The 22,960-nt window shown below is 50.7% G+C and overlaps 1 protein-coding gene across 1 annotated transcript in view; it reads left to right on the top strand.

Moving 5' to 3' along the window:
- The window catches only part of GALNT16 (polypeptide N-acetylgalactosaminyltransferase 16), a 75,919-nt gene extending 66,425 nt beyond the window's left edge, over positions 1-9,494 (top strand). Inside the window, exons 13-16 of the mRNA XM_019733558.3 lie at positions 404-487; positions 2,955-3,096; positions 3,781-3,909; positions 7,373-9,494. Coding sequence (XP_019589117.1) covers positions 404-487; positions 2,955-3,096; positions 3,781-3,909; positions 7,373-7,510 — 493 coding nt within the window. The 3' untranslated portion in view covers positions 7,511-9,494. The remainder of the gene's footprint in view (positions 1-403; positions 488-2,954; positions 3,097-3,780; positions 3,910-7,372) is intronic.
- Positions 9,495-22,960: the final 13,466 nt, after the last annotated feature.

A 22,960-nucleotide genomic window follows, 5' to 3' on the forward strand; every position in this document is an offset into this window, starting at 1 on the left:
AACTGCGATGCAGCAAAGGAAGACATCGAGTTCATTTAGGGTCTGCTCCCTGTGGCAATAAGGAGCAGGTAGTGGCATGCTAACTGAGGTCCCACGGAGTGAGGAGGAGAGGAAAGCATGGCCGCCTGCCGGCTCGGCTGATCCTGAAAGGGGAAGCGGGAATCTGAGGAGAGGAATGAGGAATGGCCAGGAGACCTGTGGTGAACTTGCAGGTCAGAGAATGACGTCAGGCAGGTGGCCGAGGCTGAAGGGCAGGCTCAGAACCAGCCTCCTGGTTCTGGCCCTCCTGGGCTGGGTGGAAGAGGGGACCGGCTTCCTGGGGCCTGGAAAGGGCCCTTGCCATCGTCCCTGGGGCTTCTTCCTCACCTGCTGGCCAAAGCCTGAGCTGGGCCTCCTCTTTCAGTGTGGCCACGAGGATCGAGCAGAGGAAGAAGATGAACTGCAAGTCCTTCCGCTGGTACCTGGATAACGTCTACCCAGAGCTCACGTGAGTGCAGCCCTCAGCTTTGTGTCTGGCCTTGGGGGGGATCCTCCCAACCCTCCCACACTGAGATCTCCCTGTCCTATGCAGTCTGGCTCTTTCTAGCTATTGGTGTTTATCTTCATGTGAAAGACTCTGGGGGAACCAGGAGGACATTATCAGGAGTTAAAAATGACCTGTAGCAGGAACCAAATTTTTAACAGACTGGGTCGTTGAGCTAGAAATAGACATTGTCCCCTTAGGAAAATAACACTGCATTATGTAGCAAAGGCCACAGAAATCATCATCCCCTTTGACTCTGTTCTCTCCCTTCTGGGAGTTTATCCTAAGGAAATGAAGCAACCAAATAAAAATTTTGAAAAAACTGTTGACAAGTAGATATTCACTGTAGGCTTCTCTGCTGCTGGGAAAAATATCGAGAAACCACCACCAATAGGGGCTGGGTCTCAGGAATCACTATACACCAATCTAAACAAATATTATGTGCCTATTAATATTATAATCATAAAGACTGCGAAAAAGTGTGGGGAAATGTTTGCTATAGCAAATGAGGAAGCAACCTGCAAATGGCCTTTGCACTAGAGCTGTGGTGCGAGCGAATGTGTGTGTATAAAACAGGACAGTGGGTGACCAGCTATAATGCCCGCAGTGGGGCGGAGAGGATTCTTTTTTTTCTTATCTGAAAATCCTTTTCAGTGTCTTGGCTATATCCACATGGCTCATTTTCTCACCTCCTTCAGGTCTTGCTCAAATGTCCCCTTCCCGGAGAGACCGCCCCTGAACCCTCTAAACTTGCAGGCCACCCCGTCCCCTACATTCCTGCTCTGTTTTCCTCTGTTGCCCTTGTCATCATCTACCATACATTTGGCCAGTTAATTTTGTGGTCACCTCCCTGCATTTGACAGTAAGCTCCATGAGAGTAGAGGTGTTTACCTGTTTTGGTCACAGCCTCTAGAACAGTGTCTGTCACAGAATGGGCACTCAATAAATCCTTTTAATTGAATAGATTACATAGGCAATAAGCCTCAGTAATACCTTCGCAATTAACATTGTCTCTTCTGTAACTGTCACCTTGGGGAACACAGTGTCTCACTGCTGCCAACTTTCTCCTGAGGGTGCTGCCATGGCTTTCCAGAACATTTCACTCCTCAGGGCCGGCATATCCTTGAAAGGGGCAAGTCTTTGTCATTCGAGGGCTGATTTGATTTTTGGAAAACAGCCATAGTTATATTGTAACCAAGAACAATAAATAAACTAGATGATTAACCCAGATAATATAATCCTGGGTCCTGAATACAATGTGACAAGACTGAAACAAGTGACAAGAAGAAACTGATGCTGGGAACAATTTCTAAGGAGTTACAAAACAATTTGAGCGAAGGCATCATCCTCGGAAGAAAGCTGGTGGCCTGGATAACCCCAAGCTCCCCAGATGATAGCTGGGAAGGGAAGAATGGTAATTTATGGAACTGTAATAAATGAACAACTTCCTCAAGTGACCACTTTTAAGGGGACAGTTTCATTTAGACATGTCATTTCTGAGGGAAAAAGTCATTTCTTTTCATTCTGTCAGAGGTCATACAACATTTGGATGGAGCCATAGACTTTAGGCCTCAGGCCGGAGCTGGGAAGCCCGGAGGAGGTGTTGGGGTACCGAGAACATGCCCTTTCTCTCCTCACCCCAGCCCCCATGCAGAATGGCCCACGCCATCCGCCGAGGACCAACAGGAAGAAGGATTTTATAACTATCAGAAAACTGGATCAATCGATCCCAAAGCAAGAGAGTGGATAAAACCAGCTATGTTAAATCAGGAGCTTAAGTCATCTATTTGTTCTGTCACTGTGTGAAAGTTAAAAAAAAGAAACGATTTTTTGTTGTTAAGATAGAAACCACACGCTTCATTCACATCCAGGTTACTCGTCCCCCGTCCACTCGTTCATGTTCTGCCTCAGTTCTCAGGAGTGGATCAGATTGTTGGATAGAAAGGAGATCTGTTGGCCCAAATGATACCAACTCTTTTCCAAACAGGGGATCGTGATAATGGGCCCACACTTACAGGTGGTCAGTGGGGAGACTGAGGAAGCTAAAGGAAGAGCGCTTTCCCTTCCTCGGCCTGCCTGCAATCCTGCCACGGCCGTGCCCCTCATGCAGATCAGAGTTCCGCAGCTGGTCTCAGCAACTTCTAATGCATTACGTTTAGTAGGACTGGGGAGTCCTGGGTTTCTGGCCTGAGCTCTTCCCCCAGGGTCCTCTCAGGCCTGGCCTCCAGGGCAGTCCCTTGGACTCCTGGAGCTGCTCAGAACTGACTGGGACCTCGACCATCTTCCCAGAGGAATCCCCACCAGCTAGGCCTGCCTTCCCCACCCCCTGCAGAGACCTTGGTGCCCCAGGAGCTGCCTGGGACTGCCCTCTAGGTGAGCGTGTAAGCCCAGGGAGGCAGAGGACAAGCCTGACCGCTGCCTTTTGTCTCAGGGTCCCGGTAAAGGAAGTGCTCCCTGGCATTATTAAGCAGGGGGTTAACTGCTTAGAATCCCAGGGCCAGGACACTGCTGGGAACTTCCTGCTTGGAGTGGGGGTCTGCAGAGGGTCTGCCAAGCATCCCCCAGCGCCTCAGGTAAGTGGCTTAGGCCCCAGAGTGGGCTGAGGGGCTTTCCTCTGCTCATTCTCAGCTTCTTTCTGCCTACATCTTTCACAAACCCACTTTCCCAGGACCCTGCCAGCTGTCCCCTCCCATTCTGCTCCTTGGGTCTGTTCCTGCCACATTCCCATCCCCTTTCTAGCCTGTCACACAGTTGCCCTCTATGCACCACCCACTGTCTCCTTGCAGAGGGAGAAATGCTGCCCAAACAACTCCCAGCTCTCTCCTGGTATGCAGCTGTGGTCCGTTCGTATGTCGGGCAGCAGGGTCTACAGGACTCCTCTGTGGCCACACGTGTGCAACATACAAGTGTCGTGTCCACGTCAAAACTAGAGCAGGTCATGGGGAGTCCCGGTGTGAGAAAGCTTCTGGCTGCCCTGATCCCATGTCTTTTCCCCCATCCCCAGCATCCTTTGGTACATCTTCGGTTGCCCTCTGGCCAGCTCCAGCTAAGCTCCCCACACCCCAATGTTTTATTATGAAAATTTTTAAACATCTAGAAAAGTTGAAAGAATTGTACAGGGAATACCTACACACCTACCCCTATTATTTACAGAAAATTCTACCAAAATATACAGTATATTTGCTCCACCACTTATCTACCCATCTATCCATCCGTCATCGTCCTTTTTGACTTGGCCTTCGGTCCCTATCTCGCAGGCGTGGCTGTTCAGCGATCACCTCATCCAGCAGCAGGGGAAGTGCCTGACGGCCTCCTCCACCTCCGTCTCCCTCTCCCCCGGGACACCGGTCTTACTGCAGGCATGTAACCCAAGAGAAGGCAGGCAGGTAAGCCTCCTTGCCCTTGGCCCAAATGGCCAGCAGCCCCAGGGGACACACAGTGGGGTGGCAGCCCCTGGCTGGGGAGCCCCAGGATGAAACACAGACTCAAATAAACCCTCCACTGTGAGGACCAGTGTGGGCCTAAGTAAATATCTAGGTCAAGTCTATTATTTTACTTATGAGAAAGTACTCCTTCACGTAAATGTTAGTTAAATGTCCTTCCTGCCAGCCTGGGAGCTGCATCAGGGCAGGGACCATCTGTCTGTCGACACTGTCCCTAGCCCCTGACAACCACCACAGCCAAAAGGTGTTAGCTTTTTACCAAGAGCAGAGCCTGTGTTAGGAGATTTACATAGATCATCTCATTTACTCCTCCCAGCAATCGAGCAGTGTGGGCCTTACTACTATCCCCATTTTATAGGTGAGAATACTGAGGTTTGCTGAATTTAAGAAATGCATGTCAGACCACACAACTGGGAAGGGGTGGAGCTGGGATTCAAACCCAGGTCAGTGTGACCCCCTAAGCCCAAAGTCTTAACCCAGCACATAATAGATGCTCAATAAATATTTCTTGACTGCTGGCTGACTGAGGAAACTGAGATCCAGATACAGTGATTTCCAAGCTGTCATGCCAGCCTCACGTGAGCCTCACTGCGTTTTCCATTTGTCAAACACTCTCATCAACCCTGTCTCTGTTAATCCTGGGAGACAGGTGAGGCCCACCTATCGAGGAAGAAACTGATGCTCAGAGAGAGGAAGTTACTTACTTAGGGTACAAAGCAGCCAGTGACGGAGCAGCCTGCCTCCCTGCTATGCCACTTATGTCCCATCTGGAAGGGCTGCTCCTCTGCCCAGGGATGGGACACAAAGGCCAGAGGTCTGCTCCAGCTCTTCCTCTGCCCTCCCCTCCTCAGTAGCCCTCCCTGTGCCTGACCCTGGCCAGCCTGCCAGGCAGCACAGAAGGCGAGGGGGCCACCTGTCTCTCTGATTTGGCCTGCAGGGTTCTCTTTCCACCCTGTTCTGTTTGCCTGCGTCAGCTCTGTAGTGATGCCTGCCAGTTTGCTATTCCATTCTGGAAAAGCAGCTCCATCCCCACCCTGCAGAGTGTGTGTGTGTGTGTGTGTGTGTGTGTGTGTGTGTGTGTGTGTGTGTACGTGCGTGCATGTGCACACATACACAGCTGAGAGATTTGTGTGCCAAGGCCTACTTGCTGGGCCCACTGGATACTTCTGAAGCACTTTCTGATTGGCGGGGGATGGGGTGGGTGCAGCTGGTCCTGCCCTCTCCCAGGCTGCCTGCCCTCGGACCGTTCCCTGCAGTAAGAGGGTCCTCAGACTCCCCAAGACCTGGACCCTCAAGACTCTGAGGGTCAAGCCTTGAGCCCACTCCCACCCACTCCTTGTTGAGGCCGGAGCTAGGAAGTAGCTCCCAAGGCAGGCACTGTTCAAATACTTCTCATCTGGGACTGAAGTACCCATTTTTCCCTTTCTTGCTTACCCAGCCTAAGAGGCTTATAGGACCCTCTGTCCCTACTCATTCTGCTCCTGCAAGTCCTGCCAGGGCCCCAACAGCACCCTGGACAGCTGTGCCGCTTCTCCAGGAGGACAGGATAAGCAGCTCTCCCACTGCCCGTGACTTCTCCATCTGAGCCTGCCTCCTTGGTCCTCCTTCAGCCCTGTTTCCAAGGTCACTTGGGTGTCAGGTATCTGAGAGGTCCCTGTGCACAAGAACTAGTGTGATAGAGTCAGCAGGACCCAGCATGGTCGCCCCACTCACCTCTCTGAGCCTCAGTCTCCTCACTTATAAAATTGGAGGCTCCCTCCCCTTCCTGCCTTGCGAGGAATCTGCAAGCACTAAGACTGTGGAGATGGGAGAGTCCTGTGAGGGGCACTGTTTCTCTGTCCAGGCCCAGAGCTGAGTGGCTGGGTGAGTTGGGGAGGCTCTGGGACTGCCTGATGGCATCGGAAGTGAGAATCCTGTGTTTGGGGAGCACCTCCTAATGACTGGGTCATTCATTCATGCATTCATTCTTCACAAAACTGTCTTGGGTGCCTGCTTGTGCCAGGGAATGTGCAGGTCACGTTGGTCACAGGGATGAAAGAAGGACATGGTCCAGCAATGCCCAGCTGGGGAGAGTATGGCCAGCCCCTCTCAAGAGGTCAGAGACTAGAAGAACACGAGGCAGTAGGATGCTGTGAGTTTCAAAGGGACCGAAGGCCCTGTCTCATCCATTACCCCTGACCTTTAGGTCAGGAACCCCTCTCTGCTGGGGACACGTAGGCCAGAGAGGTTGGTTCTCAGCCCGTCCCCCAAGGGGAATCCATGCTCCACAGCTCGCACCTTCCACCCTGTGTATACATCCCAAGTTGGCTCCCATCTCTGCCCCCCTCATGTCCACCTGCAGCCCTGGCCCTGGCCCTGTGGCTGGGTGCAGCTCACCCCCCTTGTCCTGGCTGCTCAGATAAGAACGGGGTTCCATCCATGTAGTCATGAGCACTCCCCACTTCTTAGGGAGCACAAGGTGGATAGATTTAGGAAGAAGGGAGATGGATACATGGGAGGAAAATAGGAAAAAAACAAACAAAAATATACTTATCTTGCTATTTATTCTTCCCTGAGCATTGAATCCTGGGTCTCAGCCTCTCCTCTGTTATATGTATTCCAAACCACACTCTGTCCTCCCCCCAGGCACTTCCAAAATGTCTACAGGAACAACTCTTCTCCCTCTTGTCGAGTTTGGGGAAGGGGAGGTGGCCCCAGGAGGTGAAGGCACTGACCCGGGAGCCCTTTCATGACTCTGTAGGGGACTCAAGTGCCCCCACCACCCTACTGGCCTCATTCTTCCTCTCCACAGAGATGGTGGCCAGTTCCCACTAAAGGGTGCAGGTAACTGGCTGCACAGTTACAGGCCAGGGCAGAAGCTTAGAGCTGCAGGAAGGGGAGATCTTGTTCGGCGGAGTAAAAGAGTCACCCAGTCCAGAACTCAAACTCAAGTGCTTACAGGGAGCTGGGAGGGAAGCCCAGGTAGGACTCAGGTGAGCTGAGAGCAGAGCCCATTTACGGTGGCAGGGACCAGCTCCTTAGCCCCAGCCAGCTGGTGCCACAATAGAAATTGAAGTGTGTGAAGGGAAGTTGGAAATGCATTTTTCTGTGGCAACTAAACCAAATGTTAAATAAAATGTTGTTTGTGCAGGCCAAACAAAATATAGCTCTGGGCTAGATTCAGCGTATGCGCCTCTGATCTAGACAGTAACTTCACGCCAAACTACAGAACAAGAATGGTCAGGAGGCATGGCTTAAAGCTTGTGTAGGGTTGGGGAGACTCTTATGTAAGGGACACACAGACTGTTTCAATGGGAGTGTGTCCTAGGTATACACAGAGCCCTTTACATACATATGCAGTGACGGTATGAGCATTACTATTTTTAATCAGTTTTCTCATTGCCCTCTTTCCCCACTCTCCCCCCAGAGATGGAGAAGAAAAGCCTCTTTCATCCAGCATTCAGTCAATGGCCTCTGCCTGGAGGCCAAGCCCGCCCAGCTGGTGACCAACAAGTGCCAGGCCGATGCCCCAGCCCAGCAGTGGCAGCTGTTGCCACACACATGACGGTAGCCCCGGGGCCTCCTGTACCTTTTGCATGAGACTTTGGGACTGGAAGGGGGTTAGGGTGGGGGAGTGTAAAGTGGGCTGTTTCCATCTCCTCATATTTCTGCCGGAATCATCAGCAAATACCCCTGCCACGAGACACCCTGCTCCAAAGCTTGTACAGGGAGGGCTCAGGGAACGTACCCCGGTGCCCTGGCTGCTGTCCTGGCCTTGCCCGGGGAGAGAAGGTCAGGACGCTGGACTGCTGCTGGGCAGAGACTGGGCAGGTGCCCTCACCCTTTGTCCCCAGACACTGGTTTGGGTGCCCTCCCCTTGTTGGCTGGAGAGAGCAAAGACAGAAGCCTACACAGGGGCCCCGCTGTGTCACGGGGCTTGCACGTGGGGTCAGGTGGTGTGGGTGGGGAGGCTGAGGCTGGGAAGAGACGGGCAGCCTGTGGAGGCGACAGAGAATCAAAAGGATTGAGAAGTTCAGTGGCCTGTCCCGGGCAGGTGCTGGGTTGCGTGTGGGAGGGATGGGATCTGGGGCAAAGAATGGGTGATTTGTAGAAGGACATGGACAGAAGAACAGCAAAGCACCCAAAGAGTGGGTCTCTTCCTGGGCCCTGGTCCTCCCATGCTGCCGTGTGCCTCCGGTCCTGTGCGCTGGTCCCCACGTGCTGCAGGGCAATCTCAGGGGCAGCCTTGGGACAGAGTTTCTTAAACAGACCCCACATCTGTTTAGCCATGTCAGGCCAAGGCCTCTCCCTTGGGCCTTAATGACCGGCTGGGACCCTGTGCCCCTGCCGGGGCCCGCCTTGAGTGCCCCATAAGGACAGGCAGCTACCATACGCCACTGAGCAGCCCCATCCTCGGCCATAGCTTTTAGCACCTGCTTTCTCAAAAGCCTTTGCCTCTGTAAATACAGCATTATGGAGTCAGGGTGGCCAGTGAGAACGGGACCTCCTCTCTGGAGCAGTGACACTCCCTGTGTCATCCGGCCTAGGCCTCATCCTCACCCCTCCCACTACAGGAGGGTGGGTCACTGCAGGGGGGAGGTGGGCTGGGGGCTCCTGTCTGCACAGAGCTCCCAGTTTCTCCTCACAGGTACTGGGCCTCTTTCCCCCTCCCTAGGGCCTGGTCTTGGCACCACTTCTGTTATTCCTTATATTCCTCTTCCTCCTCCCCACTGGCTCAGGCTGTGAGATCTTGGGCGAAAGACTGGTGGTACCGGGACCCCTGAGAGCCCTCCTCCCACAAAGCAAACCAGCTCAGGACCCCTAGGGAGTTCATGGATTCCAAAGGGCCTAGGCATCTCCCGAAACTGTCCCCCAAGTAGTGCGTGTGTATGTGTATACATATATGCATTTTCCTGGGGAGGGGGTCCATAGATTTCCCTGGCTTCTTACAGACGTCCCTGATCCCCAAAGGGTCTGAACGTCTGGTCTGGATTGGAGCTACCATCCACCTGAGCTCCGTGCCCATCTCCCTCCCTGGTGCCTAAACTGCTGCCGGCTGCATCCTCCATGCAGTCCCTGGGGCCAGAAGCCAAGGGTCCCTAGTCCACAGCACCCACTCTGGAGGGTTCTCAGTGGTTTCCTCTCACCTCCTGGCTCCTTGGGGTCCTCTCAGCGTGCTCCTGGGCCTCAGAGCACACCCTGTGGGCTCATCAGCATGGGGGCCACACTTCTGTCCCCTGTTGTGATGTTCCATCCTCTGTCATCACCACTGTGCGTGTCCACCCCGGTGGTTAGTGTGGACCTGTGGGGATGGGGAGCGAGGGCTTCTCTCGTTGAATGTAAGACGACTGCTGTTCAGAGAGATTTAGAGTCTCCCTCCTTTCCTATGGTCAGACCAGACTCAGCGCTTGTCAGCTGTCATTTGTGGGACTCAGCCCTATTCTGGTTTTGCTTTTCCTCTTCTTGACCAAAGCATGTGCCACTAGCTGTCCTCCAGGACTTTGTCTTTATGAAACACACACTTGGAATAAAACCACTTCTCACATGTACACGTGCATCAGCGCCTTCCTTTCTAACACGAGAGTCAAGCCCTTCAGCACCACCCTCCCCTGCCTTGTAAGGAAGTCAGAGCCTCTATTCTGTAAAAGTGAAACTGAACACACTCGTGTGCATGTGATAGCTTGTCCCTTGGCCTACATGCCCTGTGGTACCCCAGGGACTCCTGGACGACAGGCTGGCTGCTCTGGGGGGAGCCAGCAGGTGGCTCTGCGGCTGGGGAAGGCTGGAACCAGAGCTCGGGCTCCTGGGACCTCACTGAGGGACACTAGGGCTTCAAAATGGAAACCAAGAGGCTTCTGCAAGTGTTTGCCTTTTCCCTGGCCCCCCTGAACTGCCCTTCCCCTCTACCATACAAGAGGGCAGTGGTAAAAATGCAGGTGGGACCATCTTCCTGGGTAAAAATAGCAAAATAATTCCAGAAAGAGTCCTACCAGCCTAGTCTTGTGTGATCGAGTATCAGATGCTCTGCTTAATGTTTCCATGGAAACCAATGGAAAGCCCCTGCCATTTCTGTGATCAGAAGCTGAGCCTACCCAGGTAAAAATAAACACTTCAGTGCATATAAGAACTGTAGCGGGCAGGCCATGGTGAGACTAACTCTCCTGAATGCAGTCATGGCCTTCCCCATCCCCACCTTATCTCAGGGTTGCTCTTCTGGACTCCCCAGAATTTATGACCAGTAGGCCTGAGGGGCCTGGAGTGCTGGCTGCTCACAGTTCCAAGCACACAGTGTGGCTGCGGAGTCCAGCCTGGGCTAAGCTGGACAAAGGTGACAATTTCCAGTAGAACACTCTGGCTGCAGTCTCTGTCCATCTGTCCATCGTCTCAAAGAGCATAGCCCACGGCCTACCGCCTTCTTGGGCCTCCCTCTTGGCCAGCTTTCCACGTTCCGTCTATCTTCACTCCCACCTTGGAGGGCTCTGGTGCTGCTTCTCCTGAGGTGTGCTCTGTCTTGCCCTCCTTCAAACCTACCTCTCCCAGGCCCATTTTCTCTCCCATCCCTTTTGTTTCTGGAAACTAAGGGTGTTAGCCTTCAGCTAGCTCCTGGAGGATTCAGCAAACGCCCTCGAGTTGGCCAGTTGTTACTGGCCTTACATAACCCAGCAGAAGAGAGTCTCCCAGACCACACTGGGGTGGGGAGGGCGGGAGGGACATGCATGGGGCCAAACTCCCATTTCTCCATCTCTGGACCTCTGTGACTTGGCTTCAGTTTTCACAAAGGCTCTTCCCCTGGCCCCTCAATCTCCCCATTTGCAGTTGGGAGGAATAACCCTGGCAATATCACTGTCCTCTGAGAGGTCTGGCACCCCTAGCCCTGTGGAGTGTCTTCCAGCACTGAACAGGGTGTGGTCCTCTCCCATCAGGGGAATAGGAAAGGAAACCTGGAAAGGAAAGGCTCATAACATCCGCAGCTTCGTTTCCGACAATGTTCTCATGTCTGCAGTATTTCTGTGTGTCCCCTGTGATGCTCTGAGTCAGTTTTTTCCAGAAGAAGGGAGGGGACCCAGGCAGCTTCTCTCATCTAAGAGGTCTTCACTGCCAGGCACTTGACAAAGACCTCCAGGTGGAACAGGGAGGGACCCTCTCCCTTGGTCTGGCAGCCAGGCTGAGTAACCCAGTGGGACGGGGCCACCTGAGGAGTCCTTGGCTATGGACTTCAACCCCATGGAGTGTGGGAAGAGGAGCATAGGAGTATGGGCTCCAGAGCCCATCCGCGGGGTCCATCCCACCCTGCCACTTATGAGCTGTGTGGTCTGGAGTAAGTTATTCCATGTCAGCTTGGTTTCCTCACCTGTGACACCTGTAAGATGGGCATACTTACAGTCCTAGGTTTTTGTGAGGAAAGATTTATTTAATGACTGCAAAGCACCTGGCTGTTTCTTAATGCTTAGTAAATAAATGTCATTGCTATTGTTTTGTTTGTTTGTATAGTTGGTTTGGGAGTCGTTTTTTTCTTTCTTTTCATTGCTCTTGTTAATAAACATTTTCTGAGTGCCTGTTCCATACTCGGCATTTTGCTAAGGGTGACGACACAAATATAAACAAGACAAAAATTGCCCCTGCCCTTAAGAACTAATATTCTAGCAGGGGAGATGGACAAATGAGCAGGCAAGCATAACACCACATGATAGAAGCTACAGGGAAGGCAGGAGCTATGGGAACAGCAAGGAGGGGCCTCTCCTTGTGGCCTGAGGGCCAGGGAGTCCTGATGCTTCCATGACAGCTCGAAATGACATTCTGGGCAACGCCTGCCTCAGTCTGGGGTAGGAGGCGGGCTGGGTGAGGCCTGGTGGCAGTGCAGTCGGTCACCGCTGTGTGGCCTGGGCTTTCTACCCGTGCACACAGCGTCATGGTGATATAGACCAGTCTGTAATCATAGAAGAATTCTAGAAGGAAGCTGTGGGAGCCACTGAAACCCAAACAGCCATGTCTTCTGCTGTTAGAGACAGTGAGCGTTCCTCCAGGTCCAGTTTTTTTGTTTGGAGATGGCAAAGGAAGGATCAGGGTGCTACATAGCCTGGAAAATCCAGTGATTCTGATCCAGAGAATGAATACAAATGCCCAGGAGGTGTTCCTTCCCAGCTCGGGTTATCTCTGACCCCCTCAAATCATTTGAAAGTAGACCTGTCTTTCTTTCAAATAAGTGTCTCTCGGGGTGCATCCAGATAGCCTGCTGTGATCACTTTAGGTGCTTGTTCCTGGGCGCCCACCCAGACCTGCTGACTCCAAATTTCTGTATGTGTGACAAGTGGCCTGGGTGATATCGATGTGCATTGAATCTGCAACCCTCTAAAGCAGGAGGGAGAGGAAGCCATACAAGGGAGACTAAGGATGGGCCCAGGCTGCGGAGTGAGTGCGCCGACCCTCGGCCTCACTGTGAGAAGCCACGGGGAAGGAAAGCACCCCTGTGCTCCTCACTGCACTTCCTCTGGGAGCCAGATGGATGTGGGGACCAGATCAAGGAGCCAGAGGTCAAGCCAGACCAGCACCTGAGGACAGCAGTAGTGGAGAAAGGTCCCCAGCTAGGAAACCTCCAGTTGGATGGGAAACCAGGGCGGGCAGGAGTCTGAGGTTCTGGGTCCACAACCAGGAAGGAAGAGTCTCCAGAGGTGGCTGCGTAGGGTCTCCTTGATAGGGCCTGTGGGTTGGAGGCAGCTCCCAGCCCGGCAGGCAGCCTGCTGAAGTGTGGCGGCCTGCAGGCCCACAGCCCTCTTGGGCAGCTGCAGAGCTCCAGATTCCTCTGCTCACACCGGCAAGGGCTGCCTGTGCTCCAGGATGATTCTGCTTTCCAGAGCTTTTTCCTCCCCGGGGGTGGGAGAGTGGGGCCTGTTGAGGTTAAATCAGGTCACAGTAAGTGGTATGGGGCAGCAGGTGGGGCAGCAGAAAGGCGTCTGTGTGTGGGGGTGTTCTCTTGGGTATGTGTTCATGTCCTACAGCCACCAGGTGGAGACTGAACTCTTTCGTTGTGATGGATGCTGGGGAGGGGAGCAGGCGCTGGGGAGGGGAGCAGGCGCTGGGGAGGGGAGCAGGCGCTGGGGAGGGGAGCAGGCGCTGGGGAGGGGAGCAGGCGCTGGGCATCTGTTGGAGCTCCTCAGGGAAGCCCCGCATGCGTCATGCAGACTCTTACACTCATCACTATGAACATCATCACGTCCACGATGATGTGCTGAGCACCTACCCCACAGAGGACATGGAATGGGCTCAGAGGAGCCCTGTCAGCCACCGATGGTCAAGGCCATCCATCACTGGACACCATAAAGCCAGGCAAGCCTCAGCTCCCAGCCTCTGTTCTTCACCCTGCAGTTCAGCCAGAGTGACCTGAGTCCTCTTTCTGGAAGTTGTTCTCTTCCTTCTCTTGTTTGTGCTTTTGCTCTGCCTTCTGCCCTCTCCCTGATCATCTCCATGCTGCTTCCAAAAGGAAACCTTCCCTGATCTCCCACCTGTCTGAAAGCATCGCTCCAGATTATTTTGTCAACGTCGAGTGTGCCTCTTCAGCCACAGTGAGCACCTTCCTTCTCCTGATGCAGTGATGTGGATTTGTCTTCTCCAGTCCTGATTTGTCTTTTGTTTTCTGTTGGACTGTGGCTCTTTGATAACAGGACCTATGTCTGCTCCAGCTTTCTGCTTCTTACAGCCACAACACAGATCCTGGTTCTCAGACTCACAATAGTTGTTGGTTTGCTGAATGAATGAAATAAAAGATTCTAGCTGGGTGTTTTTTTTTATATAGTGATAAAGCATTTGTGCATTTAGGAATGCACTGCATTCAAAAAGCACTGGATCTATATTTGTTCATTTTCATCTTACTTCTTCCTAAAAGCATGGTATCCTCACAACTCCCCCCTTCCTACTTATTTGTTGTCTCTAAGCCCTCAGCAACCATGCATTGGTGTTGCTGAGGGCTGACACAGATTGAGCATATCCTGGGTACCCAGAACTTCATACCATGTGCATTCTCTCCAACCCCCCCTCTCCGCCCCGGGCCATGAGGTAGGTTCTGGTATGCCCACTTTATGGATGAGAGTGTGGGGAGAAGAAACTTGCCCAAGGACAAACAGCAAGGTTTAAACTTAGTCCCACAGAAGTGGTTCTCACAATGTGGTCAGAGCAGCAGGAACAGCATCGCCTGGGAACTTACTAGAAATGCAAACTCTTGGGCCTCACCCAGACCTATTGAATCAGAAACTCTGGGGATGGGGTTTAGCCATCCGAGATTAAAAAGCCCCCGGGGGATTCTGATGCACACTCAAGTTTGACAGCCACTGGTTTGGTCATGGAGATGGATCCTGGTCCCTTGACTGTAGGGCATGGATCTCTTCTGGGACTCAGAGAAGGCTCAGAGATGATGCTGTGTGCTGCAGGCCTTGCCTCTGCTAAGCAGGCTGCCTCCCTGCTCTGGGCTATAATGGATCTCTCCGGGGCAGAAGATAGTGGGCACGACGCTGGGCCAAGTTTTGCCATTGAGCCAGATGCCACATGCCAACCTTGCTTTGTGTGATTTATGAGTTTCTCCCCCAACAGCAGCCACATATGGCTAACTTCATTATAGAAGATCTTCCACCCCAGAAGATTCATTAATTAAAGAATCAGTGCTGCACCTCACAGCCCTCAGGACGGGCGTACATTCCCAGGAATTACACAGCTAAGTCCTTTCTATAGATCATCCGAGGGACGACACAGCCGTGCTATCCCTTATTCACCAGTCACTGAGGTTCACACATTTTAACTTCTTTAATCCTTACAACAACTCTATCAGGTAGGTATTTTCATTATAACCCCATTTATAAACTAGGAAATCGAAGCCCAGAGAGGTTAACACACTTGCCCAAGATTACCCAGCTAATAGGAGACAGAGTCAGGATTTCAAATCATGAAGTCTGACCCAGGGTCCATGCTCTTCACTGGCTTTTATTGCCTTTGACATATTAGTTTGTATCCTCTTACCAACCCTGACAGGTTTGTATTGTTATTTCCCCATCTTTCACTTGAGGCAATGAGGCCCCGTGCAAAGCTCTTGGTCTCACACCAAAGCCCAAGGCTTGTCTCCCTACACCCTACATCCTTTCGTGAGTGATTCTTAGAAGCCTGAGAGGTAGGGTGAGCCAGGGTTGGTTCTACAATCATCATCTATACAGATGTAGAGACAGGCTGAGAGGCCGGTAAGTCCAAAGTCACAGAGCAGGAAATTGGGAGCACCAAGATTTGGCAGACCCGAGAACACAATGTCGCATGACACCACACTGACAGAGGCAATTGCTGATGGCTCTGCCTGGTGCCAGGTGTGTTCTCTGGAGCTTGGGAGGATGAGACCCCCTGAATGATCTGGCCCCACAGGCCAAGGGCTGCTTTGCTGCATTGTCTGCTTTCTTCTGCATCCTGGCCGAGAGTCTTGTTTTCCAAATGTCTTCCTGGCATTAAAGTTCTCTGTTCTACATTATTTCTCCTCAGATGCTAGTTTTGTGCTTGTTCAAGTGGAATCTCCTTTTGCAGACCTGCCCCTGTGTCCACCTTGGTGGGGCCTTGAGGGTGCTTCATGGAGGCGGCTGGGTTCATCAAGTTTTCACCAGGCACCTGGGGCTTTTGCATGCTCATCAAGCAGCTGGGCTTATTTTAAATTTATTACCAAATGTATCCCTCCCAGTTATTTCTTGGCTGCTTTACTGTGTGACAGCAGGAGTGGAGAGCTGTGGGCTTGCAGTAAGAGAATAGTCGCTCCCAGCCCAGCTATTTATAAGCAGGGTGACCTTCAGCAAAGTCACCTCGGCTTCCTCACCTCAGTGTCCTCACCTGAGAAATGGGGGTGATGTGGGGGCAGATTAAATGAGAAAATACTGTGGTCAGGCCTTGTGAACTAGAAAGCCCAGGCAGCGGGCCGGGAACATTTCTCTGACCCTGGGGCAGGCCAGAGCTACTAGGCCCCAGGGCTATGGACTTTCCAGTTGCTAAGGACATTCTCCAGCCATCAGGGCAAGGCCTTGCCATTCAGACATTGGGAACTCGAGGGCGTGGGAAGCCCTCTGGTAAAGAAGAGGTGGAGAGTCCAGGCGTCCTCTTTGCTCCTGAGCTGGAGATGGCTGATCTGGCTTTGAAATCTTTTTTGGTGGTACTTGCTTTTATCTTTGAGAAGCAAGAAAAGTAGATTCATCAGGGGTCTTGATGTTCCAATAAGGCTTTGAAAATCTTCAGACTAGTCGGGAGGGCCAGGATGGGAGCCAGGGGGTAGGGTTATGAGGCAGGAAGAGTGGTGCCTTCTGGGATCATCAGAGCAGAGCTGCCGCTCTCTCATCTGCATCTCCTCCCTGACATGGATTAGGGTTCACTGGGCCTGTCCATGGAGCAGAGGAGGTGGGGGCTGTGATGACCTCCCCGGGCCAGTGGCCTCTGTCTGTGGCGGCCACACTGGGCATGTCCGTGTCACTGTCAGAAGGCCTGAAGCAGGATGACAAAGTCAAACTGCTGGGAAAACCCCACAGATATTTATCAATGACACAAAGAAAGCTGCGGTCGGGAGGCTCCTTCTCAGCCCAGGGTTCACTCTGCCTGGCGGGGCAGAAACAGCAGGGGCTGTGGAGCCAAACTAGAGCTGAAGCCGGGCTTTTTCTTTTCTTTTTTCTCCAAGAAATGGGAACTGGTTTTTGGTTGTTTGTTTCTTAAATTTTTTTTTTATTAGGAAATACTGGGGAACAGTGTGTTTCTCCAGGGCCCGTCAGCTCCAAGTCATTGTCCTTCAGTCTAGTTGTGGAGGGCGCAGCTCAGCTCCAAGTCCAGTTGCCCTTTTCAATCGTAGTTGCAGGGGGCACAGCCCAGCATCCCATGCAGGGATTGAACCAGCAACCTTGTTGCTAAGGGCTCTTGCTATAACCAACTGAGCCATCTGGCTGCTTTTTCTTGTATTAGCTGGGCAACCTGTGTCAAGTTACTTCACCTTTCCGAACCTCAGTTCCCTTATTAGTACAACAGGGATAATACTGCCTGCTTCTTAGGGACGCTGTGAGATTTGAATGAGATGGCATTTGTGAACTGGCTGGAATAAAGGAAAAGGGACACAGTGCTCACAAGAACACCCAAAATCTTTGCGAGCGTACTTGTCTTGTTCGCAGCTGGACCACCAGAGCTTGACATAGAGGATGTGGTTATTAGTGTTTGTGAATGAATGAATGAGTGAATGAATGCATGGAGTGTAACTCTGCCTGAGGCAAACAAGCCTCTCTGGGGAGGCCTTGACTCCATCCCCAGCTCCAACCCTGGCCCAGGGTCCCCAGGACTTCAAAAGGGGGCATGTGTTCAAAATAGGTACATGTCCGACTTGTTCACTTTGCAGACAGAGGAGTCCCAGCAGGCATGTGTCTGAGATGGACAAATGGGTGTGATTCACGGGCAAGAATGCCTGGGGCTTCCCCCAGGTTCCCCACCTGTATCCCTCGCCACTGGGTGAGAAGCCTGCCTTGACCCCTTTACCTTGAATCAGGGTTGTACTGGAATTGCCTGTAGTTTTCTACACTCCCACTAGACTGCAAACTGCATGAGGAAAAGGACGTGTCCACAACAGCTAGTGTTGTGCCTTGCTCATGGTAGGTGCTCCCTGAATACGTGGTGAGTGAATGAATCAGTACAACGAAACTGCTGCCCTCCCTCAGTTCTGAGAGTCCCTGGTCTTGGAATGCAGCGTTTGGGATGCATGTCAGTTTGTTCTCAAGCTTTCTTTTCTAATCTAGCTGTTGCTTTGGGTTTTCAAGGAATCAGGTGAGTTTTGACCAGTGAAAATTCCTTTTTATTAGGCACAGGAGACGCAGTATTTGCAAGTTAGTGCCAAATCAGTGCCTGATTAAACAGACAAGGAATGTGAAAACAAAAATTACACCGCAGACATGATGCAGCCAATACAGATGGGGATGAACCTACTTTGTGAGAAAACTGCTTTCATACTAATGAATTTGTTAAATTTGGGCTGAAGCATGAAAAACTGCAGCTTTGGGATTATCTATTGTCTTAGTATAAACTGGCAGCAAAGAGAAACTGATGATGGCTTCTCTGGTCCAAGCGTCTCCTTGAAGCTTTTGCCCAGGGCCATGTCTCCACTCAGGATATACACCTGTAGTTTATTTGCATACAAATGGCAAACATCTACAAAAGTCTTCAGCTGAAGCAACTTTTAAGGAAAATGTTATTGCTTCCCTAAAGGCTCTATTTCCTCGGTTTTTCTCAACACTCTTTTCATTTAGCAGCTACTCACATGGACACAGATTTTTCCACCCCAGGAGTGTCTACAAGAGAGTGGAAGGTGCCCAAGGTAAGGTATAGCAAAGAAAGGGCTGGAAAATCGAACTCACTTTTCAGGACTCCCAGAACCTAACGTAAGTGTTTTAAGTATTATTTTGTTTAATTCTCAAGCTAACTCTGTGGGGTCGACACTATTATTATCTCCATTTGCAGTGAGGAAAGCAAGGTTAGGAGATGTTGTGAGTTGCTCGAGGTCACACCGCTAGGAAATGGCAGGGCCTGACCTTCAAGGATGCCTGGCTCCAAGAATTACGTTCGTAAACTATTCTATCTGTAAATCACTTACTCTTTATATAGCTTAAAAATATAAAGCAGTCCTGTTAAAAATGATTCAACACTAGTGTACAGAATCTACTGACATGTCCCTGAACTGTTTTCAAATCTGAACGTGCTGAAGAGATTTCTGGAGTTATCAGGATAGGGCTGAGTATAAAATGTATGGGGTTTAGTGGAAAATGAAAATATGGGTCACCTACTTTATAAACAACTAAGAATTTAAAAAATGATGATAGCATTGTGGGGTCCTTTTAAGCACAGGTTACACATCCCTGAAACCGCCCCTGAGTTGGGGATCTCGGTGGAAACATGTCTGTTTTGTCTGGGTGCCTGGCATTGGGTCTGGCACATGACAGATATTAAGAAACTGTTGGCTAATTAAGGGAATAAATATTCATTTTCTCCTACATACCAAGCAGTGTTCCAGGCACAGGGGATATAGCAGCAAGCAATACATATAAGGTTCCTGACTCCATGGAGCACGTATTCCAGAGGAACAGAAAAACACAGGGCACAGCTACCAGGAGGTGGGGATCATTGGGGGGCATCTTAGAGGCTGCCTACTACACAGATCCCACCTCTTTCTTTGGACACATTTCCAACCAGAACATTTCTTTGGGATTTGTGAACTCAACTAGAAAGAAGGACTCTTTCTAAAATGATAAAGCTTGAAGACTGTGGACAGCCATAATCCCCAGCAAGTGGAAGAAGCTGCTCCATTGGAGAACGAAGCTGACACAGGGAAGCAGAGACCAGAAATGGCAGGCATTTCTGACTGCCCGTGTGTCTGGTTCCATTCGACCCTGAGATTCACCTGTGTTCTGGCCATTCCTGTAGTTTGGTTATATGAACCAATCTACACCCCCTCTATTGTTGCCTAAGCTAGCTCAAGGTGGGTTCCTGTCATTTGTAACAAGAGAATGACAACCAACTAACTGATCCAGAGCCTCACACTGAGGCAGGCAAGTCAGTTAGGGAACTACAGCAGTAATTCAGGTGAGAACTAATATATGAGGTACTGGGAATGGTGATTAGGGCCCAAACAGGAGACTATATAAGAAGGCAGCGGTCATGGTAGGACTGTCTTATTCCCTGTTGTATCTCCAGAGGTTAACCTTGTGTCTGGCACATAGTGAAGTGCTCAGTAAATACTTGTGGAATGACTTATTAGACGAATGAATGAAGGCAGGAAGACAAAAGTAAAAGCAAAACTGGCTGACCAACAGGAAATGGGAGATGAGAACGAGGGAGAAATATTAATGCAACCTTACTGGCTGGCTGGCTGGCAGCCTTATTCAAGACAGGAAGAGCTGCTTTGGGTGGGGTCAGTGGGTGAGAGTCCGTCACTCTGGGTGATGAATTCGGTTTAGCAGTACTGGCATGTGTTTTCCAGATGAGAGCTGGTCTTAGGGAACACAGGCGTTAACCCGTCTAGTCAGGAGCGTTCCCGTCCTTGGCCTGCTTAGCTCTGACCACGGAACAACTGAGGGACTCCACTGCGCACTCAAAGCCTATTTCCGCGCTAGAGAAAGACCTAATTTTGCAAATAGGCACTGATCACAACCGCCTGGGGGACTGGTGGTCCTTGACTGGGAACAGTCTAAAGTTAGCATAACAAAATCAGCTGTCAAGAGTCAGCCTAATGAGTCCTCCTGACTCTCAGCACAGTTCTCTAGGGTCCCCGCTATGACAGCTTACTTCCCAAGCAGACTGGGAAAAAGCTATGGAGACGAGTTGAGAAGCTTGAAATTGGGTATTCAGAAGACACATTTGCTTGTCTCCTTTGGGGATGCCTACGCTGAGGCTGGGCATAGATGGCAGCTTTTTAAAAGCTGGCATTGTAAAGCTGTCAGAGGTGGGAAATGTCCCCTTTTGCTTTGGCACTCTGTGTCCAGTCGGAAGCAGGCTAGGGAGATGGTTAAGCAAAGATGGTTAAATTCCAGCAGAATTTCGTTTGAAGTGCTGACGGTGTTTACATCCCTGGGTGAAGCTTATTAGCATGCGTCAGGAATGCAGCCTCTGTGCCTCCGCACACCCGCTGCTCCAGGCTTGCCGAATGCAACTAGCTCTACTTCCTTTTGAGGTCCTCCGAGTTCCTCCTGCCCGAGCGACTACACAGTGCCGAGCAAAGGCTTCTTTGGGGACCCAACTATGTCCTGCTTTGAGAATGACTCATTCCCTCTTGTGAGCTCAGGTTTTCGGGCGGGAGCTGGGCAGAGCATCTGGGCTGAATGGAGTAGTGAACACGAGGTGCTTGAACAGTAAAGCACCACGGAGGGGAAAGGGATGCGTGCTCATGGGCAGCCTCCGAGACGGTCCCACTGGCCTCAGCAGTCCCGGCAGGATTGGAACTCCATCCTCCACCCGTTTTTCTTTAACTTTTCATTATGGAAAATTTCAAGCATATAAAAAAGCAAAGAGATGAATACCTACCACCCAGCTTCCACAATGATCAGTTTATGGCTAATCTTGTTTTATCTACATTCTTCCACTGGATTATTTTGAGACAAATCACAAATATTTTGTCATGTTATCTGTAAATATTTCAGTACATACTCTAAAAGAGAACTTAAAGAAATAACCACAATACCATTAGGAAAGCTAAAGCATTTCAGTCATTCCTTAATACGGATGGCATCTTACACTGGAGGGCGGAGGTGGCTCCGACTACCTTTTCTTTACCCTTGATCACTACCAAGAACAATGTGTCAAATGCAAAGCCATGAAAAACACAAAGGATCAAGGCAAGGCAAGATTATGCCCACACCAGGATCGCCACTGACAAGCTTAGCGACTTGAATGTGTTCAAAACCTTTCTGGAAGTAGTCTAATAGAGAAGTTAAAACAAACAAACAGAAACCAAAACCAGCAACTCTCACCTTTTAATGACCTTTTGGCACTTCCCAGTGTTACAAGGACCTCCCATTAGAGAACAGAGAAGTGACAGGAGGTGAAGATTCCTTGTCGGATTAGCTGGTGCAGGACTGGGGGGGTCCTAGGCCTCCGCCAGGGTGCAGGGGTAACTTCACAGTGACAGGAAGTTTTTAGACTTCTTTCTGGTAGTGTTGTTTTAATGACAGTATTAAATGTTTTGGGAAATACATTTTATTCAAGTATAACATGTACACAGAAAAGTACACAAAATACTAACGTTTACTTATTTTGTAATAATAATTATCACTTACTGAGCTCTACATTTGTGCTGAAGATTAAGTTAAACACTGAAAATGAGATGTGAGCAGCCCGACTGCTCTGAGCGCAGTCAGTCATGAATGTTGACCATGTGAAATCATCCCTACGGAGGAGCAGGATGGGACGGGGTCTCCATGAGGAGTGGCCTGGAGTGGGGAGTCGGAGGACCAAGTAGGGGGAGATGTCTAAGCAGAAGGTGGCTGGGTGGGGAGGCTCTCCACGGAGGGAACCCTCTGACCCGCGGTTTTCAGGACAGCACACTATGTTGAGCGCCAACACTGACTCACTGTTGGGTCACCCACTGCAGTGGTGCTAACAGAATCTTTTCTAAAAACTGTATCGTGCCAATGTCTAGGCTGGTCAGTTGCAGGAGTTACTGGGCAATAGGTCAGAGACGGTCACTGTTCGCATCCAGGTCACCTAGGCCTCATATACTCTGTTGTTTAAGTAGTGAGCAATAGCTTTTTACAGGAAGGAAAGATGTGATTTCTCAATCCCAGTACTTGAATAGATCGAGAGCCTGGCTCAGCGATGCCAAGTGGGGTATCAAGGCTTTTGACCTTAAATCCCTTAGAGTTGCATCAGGACTTCATACTAATGAACATTTGCCTTCTACAGGCTTTTAGTACCTGTACCTTCGAAGCTTTTCATAACACTCCTCTGAAGGGAAGATGAGGCACCACTCACACTCACACCCCCCCACACCCTGTCACGACAACTGCAATCTCCCATTGGGCTTTGCTTAATAACTGAGAAGAGCATTATAGTAAACCTTCCTGGAATTGCTTGGTAGGTGGAAGGAAATGGGGTGACTATGCTTCTAATAGGCACCTGGGCTCACTGATTGTGTGAAGGGCAAAACAATCTTTGGAAGGGCCAGGGCCATTGGAGAGAAGAGACACAGCATCGTGGGTGCTCTTCAAACTGTTTACCCTGAGCAGGTACTAAAAGAATCAACCATACTCTTTTTTTCAAAGACTAGAGGGGCAATGTAGTTGGCCAAGCCTGGGGTTGGGCGTCCTGGAACACAGCAGGTACTCCACAACCAACGCGTGTAGGTGAAGGTAGGAGCTGGCATTACCATGGCAACCCCTCCAACCTCAGGCTTCCATGGAAGAAACCATGATCTATCCCACTTCTCTTAAATTACAGTCCAGACACCTTAAATTCAAACATCTGTTTACAAAGATACAGCGCCTGTCTGAGT

This window comes from Rhinolophus sinicus, chromosome 3 (genome assembly GCF_057876585.1).
Source record: "Rhinolophus sinicus isolate RSI-liver-muscle chromosome 3, RSI-T2T, whole genome shotgun sequence".
NCBI lineage: Eukaryota > Metazoa > Chordata > Mammalia > Chiroptera > Rhinolophidae > Rhinolophus > Rhinolophus sinicus.